This window comes from Poecilia reticulata, linkage group LG16 (assembly GCF_000633615.1).
Source record: "Poecilia reticulata strain Guanapo linkage group LG16, Guppy_female_1.0+MT, whole genome shotgun sequence".
NCBI classification, from domain to species: domain Eukaryota; kingdom Metazoa; phylum Chordata; class Actinopteri; order Cyprinodontiformes; family Poeciliidae; genus Poecilia; species Poecilia reticulata.
Genome location: NC_024346.1, coordinates 5,054,884 through 5,075,127, shown reverse-complemented (window position 1 = coordinate 5,075,127; position 20,244 = coordinate 5,054,884). Strand labels below are relative to the sequence as shown.

The 20,244-nt window shown below is 36.4% G+C and overlaps 1 protein-coding gene across 1 annotated transcript; it reads right to left on the bottom strand.

Moving 5' to 3' along the window:
- Positions 1-6,887: 6,887 nt before the first annotated feature.
- Positions 6,888-14,947, bottom strand: ankmy2a (ankyrin repeat and MYND domain containing 2a). The gene is made up of 10 exons (XM_008430931.2): positions 14,756-14,947; positions 14,370-14,434; positions 13,683-13,821; positions 13,475-13,573; positions 12,337-12,497; positions 11,220-11,434; positions 9,679-9,814; positions 8,977-9,105; positions 8,779-8,908; positions 6,888-7,533 (listed from the first exon to the last, which is right to left on the bottom strand). The coding sequence occupies exons 1-10, from the start codon at positions 14,820-14,822 to the stop codon at positions 7,397-7,399; spliced, it is 1,278 nt and encodes a 425-aa protein (XP_008429153.1). The 5' UTR covers positions 14,823-14,947; the 3' UTR covers positions 6,888-7,396.
- Between the last annotated feature and the right edge of the window lie 5,297 nt (positions 14,948-20,244).

The following is a 20,244-nucleotide window of genomic DNA, read 5'->3' as shown; positions in this document are numbered from 1 at the left end:
ACCGCTGGTCTCAAACCTCGCCCACTTGTTTTATTTTAGTTTCAAGAACCTGAAATTCACCCCATGTACTGAAGAAGAGTGGCCTGTCTTCCATCACGAATGTTTGTTGTTGTTTTCCCACAAATAATCATGCATAGTTAATCTTAAAAACAAACAAATCTGGTAGTAAATACATTTTTAAAAATTGACATACTTTTTTGAACCAAGCTTAATCTTTCCGGCTTCTTTGATAGGAGTGTGTCGGTATACCACATTGGCAGAGATGGGCAGAGTATCAAAAGTTGTGCTCAAGTAAGAGTATAACTACTTCAACTTTTACAAAAGTAAAAGTAAAAAGTAGCTATCCAAGAAATTACTCAAGAAAGAGTAAAACAGTTTGGTAAAAGAAAAAAAAGACTTCTGAGTCACTGATCAAAACATAAAAAATTACATCATCAGATGAACCAAAATGTAAAGTTGTGGGAAAATGTTTGTATTCTAACAACCAAAATGAAAATGATTGATTTAAAGAACATGATTATAAAATAATAAAATAAGACAGTTGTAGTGGCACTCTTTCTTCGGTTTTTTAAAAGAAACCACTCAGAGCTGCAGACACAATAACTTCTTCACTCGCACGACATGACGAGTCCTTTAGGTTTAGATGTCTTTACTTAAAAATAAAGAGGTTACAVGTCATTTGCACGSACGKTAAGAAAACTATATGYTCTCGTACAGCTYTGTCTAATATGGCACTGCACGTTCTCCATTACRTCACTACAAGGGAGCGTCAAGCATTTTTCATATCAATAATTTTCTTAGAACTAAAACTACATAACAAGATGAATTAAGAATTATATAAAATATAAACTGCAACTATAAAATTTACTTTTCCACATTATATCTTTCCTGCTTTATGGCTCTTACAACAGTGTTTCAGCTTACTTTCCAAAACTTTAAGAAATCCTGCTACATCTTACATTTTAGGCCAAAACTAACTATTGATTATAACTGTTCATAATTGTATCCATCATTGCAAAATCCTAAGTACATAATGTCATGTGAATAATGCCAAATTTATTTTGAATCGTGAGAGTTTTTAGGGTCCTTCAGGTAATTTCTCAGATGGCATTTTATCATAATTTGGCTACTTAGTGTAGCTTTAACAGTTTAAAGGACTCAAGAAGTAGCTGGAGAAGCAAAGAAAATAATATTTGGAGAAGGTACAATCCTGCCATTCATTCTGTTTAAAGCACATCTATGCATTGAAATCCCTTAACAAAGCACAGAGGATTCTAGCTGATCAAAAGCATCCTCTTTGCTGCCTTTGAACTGTTACCCTGAGGTAGAATGCATCGCCACCCATCTCTTTTCAAAAAATAGGACAAAACAGTCTTTCATTGCAAAAGCAGTCCATTTGTTAAACAAACATTTACAAGAAGACAGGTTTTAAACTTCTCTTTATGGCCTAGCAGGCCTATACATTAAAAATCTTTCATATTTTCCTGTGCTGCTTCTTTTTGAGTTGATTTGTATTTATTGTTCTATGTCCTTGCAGAAATAAAAAATGGCTCTGGTGCATTAGTGAGCTCAGTTTAGTGGATCTGATTCTTGATGTGAGGACTGGCTTTCACTCTTTGCACTCCAATTTTACACAACTTTTTATTATTTGGTACCTTCCTACTCACGTTTTATCCGACCCATGCATGTAACTCAGCTGCTTATCGTGACTGCAGAGAAATATCAGAGGTAGTTTCAATTCTTTCCCTCTATTTCCGCTTTGAAACCTTGGGACCCATCTTTAAAAATGCTTTGAACTGCTTGTTTTAGTAGTTCAAACACCAAATATACCTTAAAATGCATTAATGCGTACAGGGTAAACCATCTAAACACGTCCATATCTCTGATTTTGGGGTTACAGCCAATCAGCATAAAAGAAAATAAATACTTCTGGATTAACTGCCTTGCAAAAACCAACCAATAGTGTGTCAAGTAATGTTGCGTCCTTCCCAAGCTGCTTTTATTCTCAAATATTTCAGATATTCTAAAGAATATTATTCATAAATAAGCAGAAAACACAGTAGTGTGGCTAATGGTAGATATTTCATTAACACTCCTGTGAACCCCTGATGAAGTAGCGCTCTGGGCAAAGTGCCTTGGTGTCCAAGAGAAAAACTCTTGACTCTTGACTGATTTCTGCTTTTTCTTTTATATGCAAAAACACACATAATATAGTTATGAGTTAGATTAAACTCCTGTTTGTGTGATTTGATGCTGTGTTTAGAAGAACTAAACGCAGTAATTTTAACCCTGATTTGCTAAAAGTTATTAATGTTATTCTCATAGCACAGCTCTCTAAGTAAAGGGTTATCCCAGCTGAAAAGAGCAAACAGATAAACGATTTTTATTAAAAAATAACAGCAAAAGTTTTGATTTAGATCAAAACGACTTTCCAAAAATGTCCTAAGATTCTATTATTTTTTTTTGGCAGCTGGTATAACAAATCAATTTCTTGGAAATGTTTTGTTTTTGTTCTGTTTGAAGTGGTTTTGTTAAAATCTGCAGCTGTGTGATACTGAAACAAACACAATCTTGCTTCTGGTGACTTCTGCTGTTTTCAAGATGTCATGAAAAATCCATGAGCAATCAAATACTTTTGGTCTTTATGTCCCATATGGCCTCAAAATGAATGCTATTTTAATAGCTTCATATGTGAATGTTATTCCAAGACTGAAGCGTAATTCCACAACTTCTCTGATCAAAAAAGAATGAATTAAAATACGCTCTGACTAAAAGTGCTGTTGTTTTACTGGAAAAGTTGTTTGATATTTAGATAATTAACTAAACACAGTAATCACTGCATGACTCTAAACCTCCAGTCAATATGCAAATATTTGGTTAATTTGACATCCTGTGAGAGTTTTCTGTTATTGGATTAGATTAAAGGAGCAGATTATCGGATGTAGAGCCATCTAGTGGTCAAGGCTGGAATAACTAAACCTTAAAGTGAGTAGAGAAAACAACAGATGCTGCTGGAAGACTTTCAAAAGGAAATTTAAAAGGGTTAAATAAAAAAATATCAACTTGGATAAGATAAGATGAGATGAGATGAGATGAGATGAGATGAGATGAGATGAGATGAGATGAGATGAGATGAGATGAGATGAGATGAGATGAGATGAGATGAGANAGATGAGATGAGATGAGATGAGATGAGATGAGATGAGATGAGATGAGATGAGATGAGATGAGATGAGATGAGATGAGATGAGATGAGATGAGAAGAGAAGATAAGATAAGTTGTTTCGTGAACATCTTATCTTAAATCCTGCTGAAGGGAAAGAGGACTGTTGGGTAAAAAAGGATAAAAGAAAGAAGAATAATAGGATTACAGGAAGGACTAAACATTTCCAAAACATTAAAGGACAGAAACATTTACAGAAACATGAAGAATGAAAATGCACAGGAAGAAAAGTTTTAACAAAAGAGATGAAAGGACACAGCTAATTACAATGTTTAAAAATAGAAAACAATACAGACCATTGAGTTGTACTCTGCCACTTCCTAAGTCTTAGTTCCAACAACAATTACACTTCAAAATAGTGACTTAGTGAAGATCAAAAGGTCTCACTTGACCTTGACCCGAACAAAAATGGAAAACAATGTTTGAACAGAAGCTGTTTTACTGATGAAAAGGAGAACTTCTACCTGCAGGGTATGTTCTGTTCGTGGGTGGATTTCAGCCGTACTTACCAGCCAATACAGCAAAGGACCAACGGTGCTGGTGGCACTTGCAGCATGAAGGCCTGGGGTCAGGGTTGCCAGGTCTGGCTAACAGTTTCCAACCCAAACACGACTCCAAACAAACACAAAATAAACAAACCCAAACCTCAACCTCGATTTAAAGTCGTTAATGATAATGGTATGTTCTTTTAAGTCATGAAGTTTCCCTTGGATTTCTGTTTTACAACACCACTACATAGCGACACTTGGTTAATCATCGATGTCATGTCCGAAAGAGTCTAGAGATTTCAAAATAAATCTTTAAATTTATTTTCACTTGCCACTTGCAATAATTTCTTGCTTCTACTTTGATCCATTGAAATGTTGGATGTTTGTTTTACAGACATGCAAGTTAAAAAAAAAAAAGGGAAAGAATTTAGAAGAAACCCAGTTTGTGGTTTTTATTGAGAAAAACAAGAACCAAACTGATGTTAGTGATGTGAGGTCCTGACCTTAACCTTAACCCAGGTCAGGAAAATAACCCTCAAAAGGACAAGACAAGTGTAATAATTATGCATTTTATTACACGTTTTGGGCTTTTTTTTTTTTTTTGCAAAAAAATAAAATAAAAATTGGGGCCTGGGGCTCAAGAATTGGGTTTGGGGTTCAAATCCTAGTCTGGGGGAAAACTGGGTGAGTTTCTCAATGTAAGGTTAATTACTTTAAAACCACCTTATTCTGTATAACAAATCCGTTTGTTGCAAATGTTTTTTTGTTTTTTTCTATTTGACCAACAAGTCCTGTAAGGATAAGTAGGTGCAAACAATGAATACATGTCATTCTTTTCAGCCTGATCTCATTCTAAGGTAGTTTTAAATCTGAAATCATCTGGAAAATAATGCACCAACACTTGTAAATACATTTTGGGTTAACATTGATTGCATCAGAGTTTACTTTGTTTCTAAACTTCACACACAGCCTGTCAGTATCTCTTGTCTCTTTTATTTCGTTTCCAAACGGAGACGCCACAGGACCATTCAGTCCACTTCCGAGAGAAAATTCAGGGCAGCACGGCCTCCTCTTCCCAGAGGAATATTTACTCTTCAACGCCCCCTTTGAGTTTCTCCTGGGAAAAGACAAGGAGAAAACTAGAAGGCAAACATGGTCGGCGCCAGCTTTAGAGCCTCTCACTGAACGTAAAAGAAAAGTGAGAGGTGCCTCCCGTTTAGCTCCTGACCCTCACAGGAAGTGGAAGGTGGCCGGGTTAACTTGACATTGACAAGCAGAACGGCGGGAGCGTGTTTATTATGAGGAAGGACCCGCATGCTGGAATCAGAGGTGTGGCAAGGCAGAAAGTGGCGGGGGGACAAAAGGTGTGCTCAACACCTTGAACAGAGCCGAGAAGAAAGGGTCACAGTGGCGACACGGTTTGGAAATGTTCCCAAAAGCAGATGACAGGTTGTGTCTGAATCACTGCTGTTATTTCCTGACTGAAGCTCCAGCCTGAAGTGATTCAATTCCGATTTTTTTTTTAAAATTAAATTGGATTTTTTGGGCGTTATTTGCAAATGTACGAGGCTTTAAGTGATCTCCAGTTTTTTCTTGCTCAGGACGCAGAACAGTGACGTAAATGCGTAAATGCGACCTGGCCGTTCAGATTCTGGTCACATTTGAAACTTGGGTTGCAGTGTCAACGCAGCTTATATCTTTTGTTTTCTATGTGGTATTTATGTGATTATTACTGTCACAAATCAATAAGCAGCTTTTGTTATTGTTAACTTTGTGAATCTTTCAGGTGCACTGGAGGATTATTTTATTATTATTTTATTCTGAGGGTGACGGATCTTACAGTTCAACAGTCAACAGCTTTATACAATAGTATTTTTCTTTCCTTAGTCATTTTTAAAAATACTTTTATTTTAGTATTAGTGTAAGAAGGGCCAAAAACATTAGCCGCATTTTTACTCAAAGACAGACTTGGGGATTCAGAGCCATTCATTATGCTTGGCTTAAATACAACAAGGATTTTCTGTCTGTTTTGTTCCTGAGGTCTACAACCTGTACAGTCAAAACGCTACTTTTGCCCTCAGTCCAGCTAAATAAAACATGTTTAAAGCTGCTAATGTTTGAAAAATAGATAAAAGACAATTTATAATATATATGTACTGTAACAAGTTGGCTGTTATTTTTAAGGAACAATAAGTTAATCTCTAATTTTAGGTTTTAAAATCATACCCCTGCCCCCAAAAAATAATTTTATCAAAAAGAGGATAGATACATTTTCATCTATGGGATGTGAATAGTTGTGAAATATGATGGAAAAAAAGCACATTTCCAATCTAATGACAGGAAAAATTTATCTAAAAATTTAACTGGTACCTTGTTGCTCTGTAGTGGAAATGAAACACAATTATTGAATGAGACAATTGAAAAAGTACTAAAATCTGCTTTTATTATTATGTCTACATAGTGGATTTTTATTTAAAATTATTGCCACTTCAGAAGGTCCAAAGAGACACTTTGGTCCACAGAACTGCAGGTTTCAGACCCTGAGTAGACTAAAAACACATTGCAGACCAATAATGTAAAACGAAGGCAAACACTTGAGATTATAATCCAATAAAATCAGTTCATTCACAGTTGAGCCAAAATCTAGGGAGATTTAAATCCTGGCAGAACAGCGCCCCCGTGTGGCCATCTTTAAAAACTACAGACGTAATAAAAACGTAAATCATGTTTGAATGGAGGGGATAAAATCTAAAGCCAACCGTTTTTCATTTTATATTTATAATTTTAAATTTCTCGAGATGTATTTTATGAGACATGTTTACAGAAATTTCACTCAGATCAGTGGAGACAGTGGAAGAAATAAAACCCGTTTTAATTTTGACATGAATGCATCAAAAACATGCTGAGAAATATTAAGAAAAAATACAAAAAAATTATGTCTGAGGGAATTTTTCATTATCATCCCAAAGGGAAATAAAAAATTAAAATGTGTCTTTTTGGAAGCTATTTACACTTTTAATGTAATTATTATTTTTTTATATGTGGACTAAACTGACTATTTCTGAATAGAAATATCAGTACAATATAAATATCCTGAATTGACTTAAATAGACTTTAATTTTGGGTTGTTTGTCTCATCAGGAAGTGTTGTAAATACAAGAGAAAAAGTAGTAATTTTTTTTATGGAAAATGATTTATTTTTCTATTAACTGACAGTTTTTTTCACTGCCTCCAACATTTTCTTCCTTAGTTCACCAAGACAAACTCACATTTACATCATCCACGTCTAAAAATACCTCAGATTTTTGGTCAGCATTAAGCAGCCTCACCTTACACACAAACACACACGAAATGGGGCCGTTGGTACAAAAATAAATCAGACAAATGGCAGGCGGCACAGCCACTTCATCCTGTTTGCTACAGATTCTTAAGGCAGATTAATGTTGCATCTTCATAATCGCTGTGAACCCGGACCCTCCGTGTGCTCTCCCACATTTCTACAAACACACCAGAACGTGTAGCATTTTCATTCATAAATAGGAAATGGACAAAAAGACATGGTTCAGTCTCAGATGTTGATAAATATTCCTGGACTAGTCTATCTGGTTCCCAGTGAAAGTGTCTGTTTCCTCTGCCTGTGCTGGGTGGATGCGCCCTGGAGAAGCGGTGGATGTCAGGATGCTCCTCAGTTGTCAGCAGCTGGGATGGAAGTGGAGTCTGGTGTTTCTGCAGCAGCAGCGTCTGCAGGCGTCTCTTCGCTTTTGGTTTCCACAGAGAGCTCCTGCATGGAGTCTGCAGCCTCCTGGACGGATTTAATCTCCTCTGAAAACAGCAGAGTCGCTTCAGGTTACAGCCTGCCGTCACAGCAGTATGCTGTGATTCAAATTAGCTAAAAAAAATGTAAATTTGACCTCAAATCCAAAAGAACAAAGCAGATTCCACACAGTCATTAAAACAAATCAAAACTTAGAAAGTCCTGTTCTCCAAAGAGCTGCTGTAGATGCTGGCAGCCAGAGTCGGGGAGAAACTAGTTACATTTACTCAATTACATTTACTTGAGTGACTTTAAAAAAAAAAAAAAAAGTACTTTTAGGAGTAATTTTACTACATTGTGCTTTTTAATATTTTATTGTGAAGTATTTCTACTCTTACTTTAGTAAATGTTCTGGATTTTCTCCCCACCGAATGAAAAACAAACATGTTTTATCCAAAACTCAACCAGACACAAACACACACCTGCAGTGTTTGTTAAAGTTTTGTAAATTTCTTATTGAAAGAAACTGATCTGGAGAAATTTTCTTTCATTATTTTTTAATAGTTTTATGAATTGTTGTCCTTAAAATACCAAAATGTCAACTTAAATTTAAGATTTTGATGCAATTTTTAAATATAACATGACTGATAATTTGATCAGTTATTCAGTACTTGAGTAAACGTTTTTACCAAATACTTTTTTTTACTCCTGAGTATTTTTTGGATGGCTACTTTTTACTTTTACTTGAGTAAAAACATTTAAGCAGTCCTACTGTTACTGGAGTACACATTTTGTGTACTCTACCGCCCTCTGCTGATGGCTGTGGACAGAAAAGATCTCCAGTAGCAGTCTGTATTACACCGCTTCTAAGGAAGCCTCTGACTGAAGATGAGGATTTTGTTTAAAAGCGACATGAAGGTGATGTTTAGGGGTAAAGGAGTGGAAGAAGCAGCCATTTTGTGTTAACCCAACATGATGGCAGAAAGACCAGCTATGACCTCAAAGAATCAATTGCTGTTCATACAATTCATTCTTACAGGTCCAAATCTGAACTATTTGGAAACTATCAATGTATAATCACCAAATAAACAGACAATTTTATCTCAGACTCTAGAAACGTCAGGATATAAAAGTACAATTAGAAAAACTCAACAGGTTCAGGTTGATTCAAAGAGAGAAGACTTTAGCAGCTGAGATCTGCAAAGTTTCATCCGAGTGAACCACAATGGGAACAGAGATGCAGAAGCTGATAATGCATTTTTGTCCTAATATATGAACTAAAGCTCATTTTTTGAAGTTTCTGGATGATTCACCTTTGCTCTGCTCCATCCTCAGTTTGGCCATTTCTGCCTCCTGCTTCTCTCGCTGCTCCTGCAGCTTCTTACAAACCTTCTTGTGGGTGAACCAGTGCATTTTCTGGCACGCTTGTCCACAGTAGATGACCTGAAAAAAGAGCAAACTGTCAGTGAAATCCCTCACTTGATAATTATTTCTGTGGTTTCAACACTCACCATTTTGCAGATGGAGCATCTCTTCTCAGCTCCCTTTTCTCCACAGGTGGTGCAGAACTCTGCGTCCATGAAGCCGACCTGCCCTGTGATGGCCTGAGTCAGAACCGAGAGCGCCGTGGGGTCGTTACCCTGCAGGGCAAAAACCTGATCAGATATCGCCATCGAAAACACAGATGTGACGGGAAATGTTTGGGCTGAAACGTTTAATCGTGATGAATCGATTATTGAAATAATCTAATTTAGTAACCAATTCATCGTTTTAATTGGAGCAGACAGACTCAAATAAAGGCTATTTGCTGATTGAACATCATCTCAGAGCAGTAATAAAGTAATAAAAACCTTCTTTGTCTGTAAATATGTCCAAACTCCTCTAGCGGCAGTTTTATCTTCATCTGGTTCAAATTCAACAAGAAAAATAAAAAATTCAACCTGAAAACTAGTCCTGATGTTCAGTCAGAAATGTTGATGTTAAAAGTATTTTCTTTTACAATAACCAAGCGCTCACTAAAGGAATGTGTTTAACATTTTAGGCAATAAAATTCTTATTTTCTTATTTAAAAAATTGTTCAATTGTTTTCTAATGTATTGTATAAAAAGAACGAAATCTGCAGAATGAGAATTTTTTTGATCATAGAGTGATCAATAACTGAAATAATAGTTGGCGTATTTGGAGTGAATTTGACGTTTAGTTTGCAAACTTACGATGTCTACAGGGGCGATGCTGCGCACCAGCTGCTGCAGCAGCGTGGCGTCGCAGTACGGGAACTTGCGGATGCATTCTCTGATGAACTTCTCCTGGAAGACTGGGAAACCGTCGCTGTCACGACCTTTCAGCAAACTGGAGCGCACAAAAAAGGGAAAACACCCAAAATCCAGTGAGAAACAGGACAAAACATGTTAAGACTGAAGAAACAGGCTGAAGTGACATCGACTTAAACAGGACAAAAAAAAACACAAAACTAAATTATATGAGATACCCAAGGTACAAGAGAAGGGATAACTAATTGTTTTCATATAAAATACAACACTCACCCTGGAAAAGACGTGTAAAAAACCTTTTAAAGAAATGCATCTTTTGTTGCAGCATCATAAATTTAAATATAAATCAGTGGTTCTTAACCTTTTTTGGGGTACCGAACCCCCCAGTTTCATATGCGCATTCACCGAACCCTTCTTAGTCCCCCCCCCCTCCCGACACGGTATTCTGATTTAGTAATGTAATTATATAAGCTGTGTTACCACCCCCACGCCACTAGAGGCAGTAGCAACCCCGAAAAGATGCGACTAAGGAGCAGATTTAGTTAAAAAAAATTGGTAAAAACGGTGAGTTTTGCTGAAAGACACAAGTTCAAATCCATGCTGAGAGTGGAGCTCCTTCAATCAGTGCTCCTCCGCAGCTCTGATTGGCTAAGCAATGTAACGTGATCCTCTGATTGGCTAAGCAATGTAACGTGATCCTCTGATTGGCTAAGCAATGTAACGTGNACGTGATCCTCTGATTGGCTAAGCAATGTAACGTGATCCTCTGATTGGCTAAGCAATGTAACGTGATCCTCTGATTGGCTAAGCAATGTAACGTGGTCCTCTGCAGCAAGTGACGGCAAAGCGGGGCGTCATCACGACTTTACACAAGTGTGTCTTTACCTCCGCGGCAGAGGCTCCGCCGAACCCCTGAGACCGACTCACCGAACCCCTGGGGTACGATCGAACCCAGGTTAAGAACCACTGCTTTAAATACATTTATGAAAAAAAAAAAAAAATCACTGGAGTAAAGATATTTTTACTCAGTTATCCTCTCTTTTATTAATATAATAACAAGCCTTGTTTCTCTTAGCCAGTCTTCAAACAAGGTAAGACGGAAACATCATCACAGACCAACATCACAGCAATGATAAGAAAATTAAAACAACTGCAGCAAACAAGGCTGGATGAGGAGTCAGTTATCTTAAAACAGAGCGGATGGAAAAGAAGGTGAAACAATCACCAGATGAAATGACAGAGTGGCAATTTGGGGTCAAAGGTCGCCGTGGAAACCAGTAGATGCTACTAGCTACATGTCAACCTGAAAAATTTAAATTTGGACTTTTTTTCATGCTAAATGAATGAACAAAGTTCTATTTTGCAAAATTGTAATTACTAAAATAACAGATGAATTAATGTTGGTTTTTTTTTTACACATCTTCACCAGGAGGACGTGGAGGGTTCTGTTGGTAATAAAACCCATTTCCCTCACTTATTCCCACCTCTTTACGAGGCCGTCCAGCTTGTCCTCGCGGTCCTTCAGGAAGGAGCCACACTTTCCCAGCACACAGCTGATGTAGTGCATCTTCATCGCCAGAACCTCGTTCATGTCCTGCTGCTTGATGCACTTCTCACAGATCAGCTCCATCACTCTCCTGCATTTGTCCAGAGCCTCCACCTCGGCGAGCAGCGGGTTGTCCTTCACCAGCATCACCACCTGGAAAACAAAACAAGCAACGGTGGAGATTATTTGGTTTTCTAGGCGCTGTTCTAGGAAACAGCAGAGCATAAACACAAAGTGAGCCGTCCCAGTTGTTTCTGCTCGCCTTACTGGTTAGGATTCTTCAATTTAAGCAGTGAGAAAAGCACACGGAAAAACGAACGGGAAAATTCACCCGAAAGCTGCCAGGTTAAAGGTTTTGTTGTAGCAGACACTGATATGACGATAAATTAATTTGATTTCAAGTGTTTCCAATTAAGAAATGTCTCAGTGTTTTGCTGGAGATGCTAAAAAGTGATTGAATACTTAAAAAAAAAAAATCAGGAAAATATGTAAAAGCACAGAGATGAACAAAGAAATGTTAGATTTTTTCAGCAAAACTCCTTTAAAGCAGCTCTGAAAATCTCTCTCTCCTGAAAAAAGGTTTATATTCTCAGATAAAATCCAGATTATATCAACAAATAATTTGCATAAGATAAAAAAAAAGGTCTCCCACGCAATGCAGGTGGAGAGAGACTCTTTAAAAGTTACCAGCGTAAATCTTGTTGCTTTCTTGCAGAAGGTGCAGCTGACAAACGAACTCCACACAGACTGTTAAGTCAGTAAATTATGCAAGAAATAATGTGATGAATGCAATATTTTATGGCAACTTTGATTTTTATTTGCATTAGCTAAACTGGTTGAGCTGCACTTCTCTTCCTGTTGGGTAGAATTAACGATTTGATGCCACATTTAATTACAAGTTTTTGTTACCGACACTGAATAAAAAGATGAAAATGGGATCGACTGTGTTTCAGAAGGGTGACATAAAAGCAGAAAGCATATTAAAGGTTCATTCATGCTGCTGGAAGATGAACCGGGTCTTTACATCCCACATGCTCCGTTCAGTGAAGTCCTACTTTGACCGGGTTCAGGTTGGTGCTCATGATGATCTTATGGAGCGGTCCGGACAGTTTGGGCGGCAGCTTTGGTTCCTTCTCCAAACCCTGCGGCTTGGTGTAGTAGTCCAGCCTGGCTCGAGAAAAGTAGTTGTTGATTACGGTGACGCAGTCGTGCTGACCTGAGGATGAGCAGCGGAGGGTGGTTAAAACTCTGAATGTCGATTTTAAAACAATAAAACATAATTTAGCACAAGACTTTTTGTTGATTCACTTGAAATCTTGTATTTTATAATTTTGTGGTATAAACACACATTTTAGTTACATACCAAATTAAGCAAATAAAAATGAATTAACTAGCATCAATTATCCAAATATTTCAGTCCATTGTGTTAATATAAGAGACGGTTTTTACCTAATTAGATAAAAATGGTTAAACTTTTATTTTAAATAACATTCCTGCTGTTGCAGTTTTTAATGCTACATTGCAAAAACTGAAATACAAGTAAGATTAAATATCTTAAATTAAGGAGATTTATCCTTGTTTTCTTTCCGACAAGATAATTTTTCTCACTGAGAGATTTTTATGTTAGAATATTTTTCTTATTTTAAGTGTTTTTGTACTTAATTATCTCAATAAGATATTAAAGCTTGATATTAACAAAATATTAGTTATTATATGTTATATATTACTAAACTAGAATATCAATATTTACAAAGCAAACCTCAAGTACTTAGTTTGTTTTAGTAAAATTCTCTTATATCAAGCACAAAAAAAGAAAAAAGTCACTTACTTATTGTAAATAGTCTCATTTTATGCTCTTAGTCACATTTTGTACATTTTAAAAATTACCCTATTTAGTTGCAGAGTCATTTGGATTGGAGTAGCTACTTTTAATAACTGCACAAAATTTATGTTGAAATTTCCCCCTTACTGTACAGCATTTTATTCTTTATTTATATATTTTATGTTCTTATCTTTGTGTGAATTGCTTTGATTGCCTGCCACTTTGCTGCTGTTGCACTGGGATTTCCCCACTTTGGGGATAACAAAGGATATTTCTATTCTAATCAAACCAGAAAAAAAAAATATTTCTTATGTTTAAGGTTTTGTAGATTTTAGAAAAATGCAATAAGAATAAATTATATGGTCACAAACCAACAAAAGCTGCCATCTGAGCGGCAGTCCGTCCAACAGAGTTGGTCACATCTGTTTCCGCTCCGGCATCCAGCATCATCCAGGTGATGTCAGTCTTTCCTACAAACATAAAGGAAAAACTTCTAATATATTGTGTGTTCAGACGTATTTATTTGTTGCTGTGTGAACCTGCCAAACCCCACAGTGATGTATGAACCCTGACGCTCACCTGACAGGCCAGCAAACATGAGCGCCGTGTATCCGTGTTCATGCTGGTTGCAGTTTACGTCGGCTCCGTGTCGGAGGAGCAACTTGCACATGTCTGCTTTCCCTTTGTAGGCTGCGTGCATGAGCGGCGTCATCCCATACTGAGACGAAACCAAATCTGTGATTAACCATCACACTCTACCTACAACTACATCTACTGTGGAGCAGAAATATTACAGCTGACAGGAGCGTTAAGTTGAAAGCAGATGCATTCAGGGCAATAAATTCACTATTTTTTAGTTCAAAATAGAGACACATATGGGATACATGATCAAACAAGTGGAGGGAGAGCTGCAAAAAGCTTTAACGTAAACAAAATAATGCACTTAAAACTACATCAAACTCCTCATATTAACAGAAATACAAAAGCTTCTCAGAATCAAAAAAATAACTACAAACCTTAACGGCATCAAAGTTGATATACAAAAAAGCTACAGGTAATGCTCTATATTGTATATTAGTAATATAACAGTATATACAATTGTTTTTGCTTTTTTTTTTGTTGCAATTTTACTTAGGTAAAAAAGGAAGTGTGACTGTAAAACACAAGTCTTTTTTAATAAACTTGTAACGAGAGAAAATAAAAGTGAATTATGAGCATGTCGGGATAAAATCACCAGTCTCGCTGTGTTTACTTGTGCTAAGCTACCTCATCCAGACAGTTAACTCGAACATCCTTACAGCCCAGCAACCTGGAGGCCTCCTGGACGTTTCCTAGAAAGAAAGAAAGCCTGTCTTTTCATCACTTTCATACATTTCCAGATTGAAGTTTTATACCAGAATATACAAAACAAATTCACAAACCCATCTAGCAGCTAAATTTAATCAGCATGTTCAAACTTATTTCTAGCTTTCATGTTAGAATCAATAGAAAGGTATAAATAAAAACAACTAATTTCCTACTTTTTATTTAAAATAAAGTGCTGTCAAACCATAGTTTCTAGACAATTCGCTATAATGGTCTAAATGGGTAGGCGTGGAGCTTGTATCGTACAAGCTAACCAGCAAGGATTAGCGTTAGCCGAGGAGGCTTACCTGCAGAAATAACCTGAAACAACTCCTTTTCGCTTGGAGACAGGTCTCCTTTCTTTGCGGTGGACATAGTGATTGTTTACACCTTTAAATAAAATTTAAATGGCACCAGTATTGTCACTAGTTTTCTCACAAGCACCGCAGTTCTTCTCTCTGACAGTGTGATGCTCAGGTATGTGTGCTAGCTCTGGGCTAGCTGTCATACGGAATGTACCATTTACACCTGAAATAAGGGGGGTGTAGCGCCACGACAGAAGACTAAAAAACTCAATGTTTGTCGTTATAATGACCTTACTTTTAGAATTATGTACTCTATATAAGATTATACGAGAGTAAAAAAATTAGTATAATCGAGTAGCTACCCATAAAACGAATAAAATGCATAACCGAATCACCCCTTTGTGTTTTGTGAAAATAATCAGGTCCACGGGCGTCTAGAAACTCATTCATAACCGAAATCCCTCAGCAGTGAAAACCAGAAAGGCCATATTATACTAGTTTTAATTATAAAATTTAAATACTGTTATAGAATAAATATTCATCCGTCTTTCTCTCATTTAAATATTTATTGCATGCAAATACTCAGGTATACAGTATTTACTAGAAAAAAAGCAAAATTCAAACAATATCAAAATTCAGACTTTGTTCTTGAATAATTACAAATTTGATGAAAAGACGGCAGAATTATAAGGAAAAAAGCAATTGAAAGAGTCATGCAACTATCACTATCATTGTTACAAGAATGTGGTCATGTGTTGATGTAAATTGACCCAAAGAAAATCAAAACAGTCTTTCAATAACAGTAATGTGTACAAATAAAGTTCATTAAATCAATTAGATGAATTGCCACCACCTAAATAAGTATGAACTCTACATTGTTGGGTAACTCTTTCTGTCATGATTAAGGTTCTGTCTTTGATTCACCTTTCAAAAGGATTTACAAAGTTTGCACTTGCCACTTGTCTTACTGCTGGATTTTCATGTGTTTTCCATATTCAGGAGAACAAATAGTAAAATATAACTCCACGTATCAGAAACATCACCTCCTAAATCACATGTTTGCTCCAAGACGTGGGCCTTTAAAGCTGCACAGACCCACTTCTGTCCAGTGTTGAGCTGACGGCACAGCTGAAAAAACTGAAACGCCACCAGATATTTGGTAAGACTCTTTGATTGTCTCTGCAATAATAACGTAAACAGATGCAAACGTTTGTTTAAAAAATGTCTTTACTATGTATTTATAGAAATGTTTTGAAATCCCAGAGTTCTGACAGTGTTTTAGTGTCGTTGTAGATAGAAAAAAAGTTTTCAAGAAAGAACAAGAACATTTCTGAGTTTGAAAGGTCAAAAATTGACAAGAAAAAAAATCTTCTAATCTTAAGAATTAAAATAAGAACATTTCTGAGTTTGAAAAATTGAAAACTTGCTCGAAAACAATTTTGAGATTAATTTCAGAAACCTTTTAAAAAATACAAGGAAAGTCAAAAATGTTCGACTTTTGGAAATTTTCCAAGAGTCAAAAGTTGAAAGCTTTCAACTTTTGAAACTCAGAAGTTACCAGTTTTTTCTTCTTGAAATTTTCTGACATTAATAAAAAAAAAATTCTGCATTATTTCATAGCAAATTTTCCACTTTTCAAATTCAGAAATTTCCCCCAAAAAATTTCTAGAAACTTTCTGAAATGTTTTGGCTAAAATGTACTCCTCCTTTTGTTTTTCTATCTTCAAAGACAGTAATACTCATTACTGACTCTCATGTGAAAATTATTTTCTAGTGTCCAAGTACAGAAATAATCTTTTTTCCCCATTTGCAGACTGTCATAGCTGCCATGGAAAGGTTTATGCCTCTAACTCTGCTGGCAGGTCAGCATGAACCGAAACTTTTCTCATCAAAAACATTTATTTTAAGAGACAGTGAGAGATTTATGCCGTTTTGTACCAAAGGCCTTTGCTGTCCGTCTCTGGCTGCCTCTCAGTACCGCTTCGTCTTGTTCTCCACTCCAAAAACGTGGAACGACGCAAAAATCTACTGCAGAGAGAACTGTCTGGATCTGGCCACCATTTACTATCAGGAGGAGATGTAGGAAGTCGTGAAGCTCGTCGAGAGCGGACGAGATGATGCGTGTTTTGGGCTTTTCGAAGCAGAAACGAGGAGCTGGCACTGGTCTCTGACTGCCAGAGGTTTCTACAAGAAAGGAGAAAAAGATTTTTATCGCTGGGCCGCTCCTCAAAGTTACCATTGTGGGTTTTACAAACAGGAATTATTCTACACGCTGGCTTGTCATCTAAAACTCCCTTTCATCTGTTTTGATGGTAAGACTATTAGTCACACTTAAATGTCAACTTTTGTTTATTTATTCATTTATTAGAATCATAATTGTGAGCAACAAGAAATAGAAAAGAAATGAATAAAAACAAATGCAAGAGAAAATAAATAAAACGTAGTTGGAAAAGAAGCAGGAAGAAATATTAAGTTACTCATTTATTAAGTTAATCTCTGAGATTTCAGGACTTAGAGCTTTGGATCACTGGGCAAATATTGAGTTTCACACACCGGTACATCTTTAACTAAAGGTGGCCTGGGTATTTGCAAATCTTTGAATTTTTTATTTTTATTTTTGTTTCATGTTTTCCCAAATAGAATGTTTTAAAAATCTTTTTAAAAAGTTAGATACAACTTATGTCTCATTTCTTAATCAGATTTTTAATTTTATGCTAAATAGAACCTCAAACATCAAACAACTTTTACTCAAAAGTAGATTTCTAAATGAATTGAATAAAACAGCAAGAATGAGTGAGCAATGTTCAATTCATATTACCTATGGAAAAAAAAGTAACATGAATTGTATAGGACATTAATTTCCTATGTCAAATAAATCAGGAAATCATAATCCTGTCCTGTTGTGCAACAGTTAATGTTTTGGATTTACAGTGATTTAAAAATCCCTTTTTTCTGCAATGTCTTTTGTCATTATTCTACAAAAAGATCCAATTGCAATCAAATTTTAGTTTGAGATTTTATAATGCCATGGATGCTAACAGATTCTTTGAAGAGAAGAAGATCTTCTGCATCACTGGCCATTTATAATACCTAAAGAATAGGATAATGAATAACTTTCACTTTGAGATTATTCAGCTGTAATAAAAGCAAACTTCTCTCTTTCATATGTCTTTTCTATAATCTTCATCACATTTTCATTCTTAAAAAGGTTTTTCTAAGTCCTTTTAATTCATGTTGACTCTATTTCTATATTTGAGGCTTAAATACATTTATTTCTTGTTTTTAGCAACAAAAGAAGGTACGGACCAGTATGTTATGGTTGATGAAGTGATGGGCTGGAGTGACGCTCTGGAATATTGCCGAACCCTCTACACGGACCTGACCAGCGTGAGGAACGACGCCGAGCTGGACATCATCCAGAGTTTAGCCGTCAACGCCTCAGTGTGGGTCGGTCTCTTCAGGGACTCCTGGGTGTGGTCGGACGGGGCCGACTCGTCCTTCAGAAACTGGCTACCGGGAACGTCGGTGTGGAGCGACGCCGCTGACAGCTGTGGGGCGTTGCTGAAGAACCAATCCAGCAGATGGGGAGAACAGGACTGCACCGAGACGCACCCCTTCCTCTGCTCCTGCCTCCCAGGTTCCCAAATCATTTCAATTTGTAGCTTCATATGTTGTGTTTAAATTTAAATGAAAAAAAAACATGAATTCTAATTCAAATTAATGCACATTTGTAGAAACCAAACATATGCACTTCAAAGTGAGGATCAACTTGCAGAACTCAGCATTGGATATAAATGACCCAGCAGTGCAAGACGGCGTCCTGGAGCAGGCAAGTGTTGCAACTGTTGCACCCAGTGTGCAAAACAAGACACTGCATGCACGCAGGTCTGGAGAAGGATGGTGAACGTCACTCTGTCTTCCTGACAGATGAAGCTGAGAGCGAGTCAGACCGGCGCCAAGGACGTGCAGCTGCGATGGAGGAAGCAGTCTGACGGGAAAGTTTTTGACAAGGAAACTCCTTAAAAACCCTCGATTTAAAATGTGTGAAGAATAGGAGCTGTAGGTTACAAGACAAAAACAAAACATAGATAAATTGCAGTAGTTTTCATTGCATATATCAAACAAATCTTAGGTGTTCAAGCCCATCTAACTTATAGGAAACACACTGCATATGTTTATTTGTGATAGCAAAACCTGATAGTTAAGTTTCTCAAAAGATACAACCATTTTTTCCTCAACATCTTAGATTTTCCTTAGAATTTGGTAGAATTGCTTTTTAAACAGTTTAATTAATGGGTTTAAATGTTACAATTGTCTACGAGCTATACACAAATTCATTCTTATTTATTCAACGTTGTTTCAGTTTTCTCAGTTTGTTTTAGTTTATTTGTGCATTGCCAGTTTTCTCAGTTTGTTTTAGTTTATTTGTGCAGTGCCAGTTTTCTCAGTTTGTTTTAGTTTATTTGTGCAGTGCCAGTTTTCTCAGTTTGNTAGTTTATTTGTGCAGTGCCAGTTTTCTCAGTTTGTTTTAGTTTATTTGTGCAGTGCCAGTTTTCTCAGTTTGTTTTAGTTTATTTGTGCAGTGCTTCACCTCTTGATTTAAATGTGACTTTCACAACATTTCTTTGCATAAACGGAGGAACACTGAGGAAATGACGCTGGCAGTGACCATTTCCATATTTGCTTCTCACTGTAGGCGTGACGGTAACCTCTCGGCCTAAATACATAATCTTGTTATGGCTGTAGTGTCTCAATATCTGACATGTAAACGGGAAGGAAGCAATAAATAATAATAATATAATAATAAGTACTGCCTGGAAAGCTATTATTATTTGTCCATACATTTTTAGTGAATGAAAGGCTGTTATAGATTACCTTTTGGTGGTTTGAATTCATTTAAATGATTGCACTTTTATTTGTTCAGGTCATGTTAAATAAAAAGCAGCATTGGGTTCAATTCTTAATAATCACTCAGGCTGTTTGGATTAAGAATTTGTCTGTGGTAGTCCTTCAGGTAGATTTCCATAATTTGCATCTTGTGAAAGGGTTTTCATGTGTTTTACATACAAAGGAAGACAAAGTGAAATGTGACATATCTGAAACAATCTCCTAAATAACCTGCTTACTCCAAGTCTTTAAGCCACACACACACTTCTGCATTTAACTAAATAATGAGCAGAGAATCAATGAGATTAAGACTGACTAATCCTGACTCACTGCAAATATTCAAATGCAAAGTGTTCTGTATGTTGTGTTATTTATAGGACAATGTTTGCTGTCCTGGGAAGGATAATATCTCTCTCTTTGTTGAAGATAGAGGATTCTTCACTGACAGGATAGGTCAGTATGTGCTAAACTTTTTTGTGCATCTATCCTCAGTTCCTGTTTCTGCAAAGAGCTCAAATTGACAAAACAGCTTTTTTTCCAGGGTAATTTTTTTCCCTTCTAACTAACTTTATGACCCATATAAATCCCACTTGTTTTAGAAATAA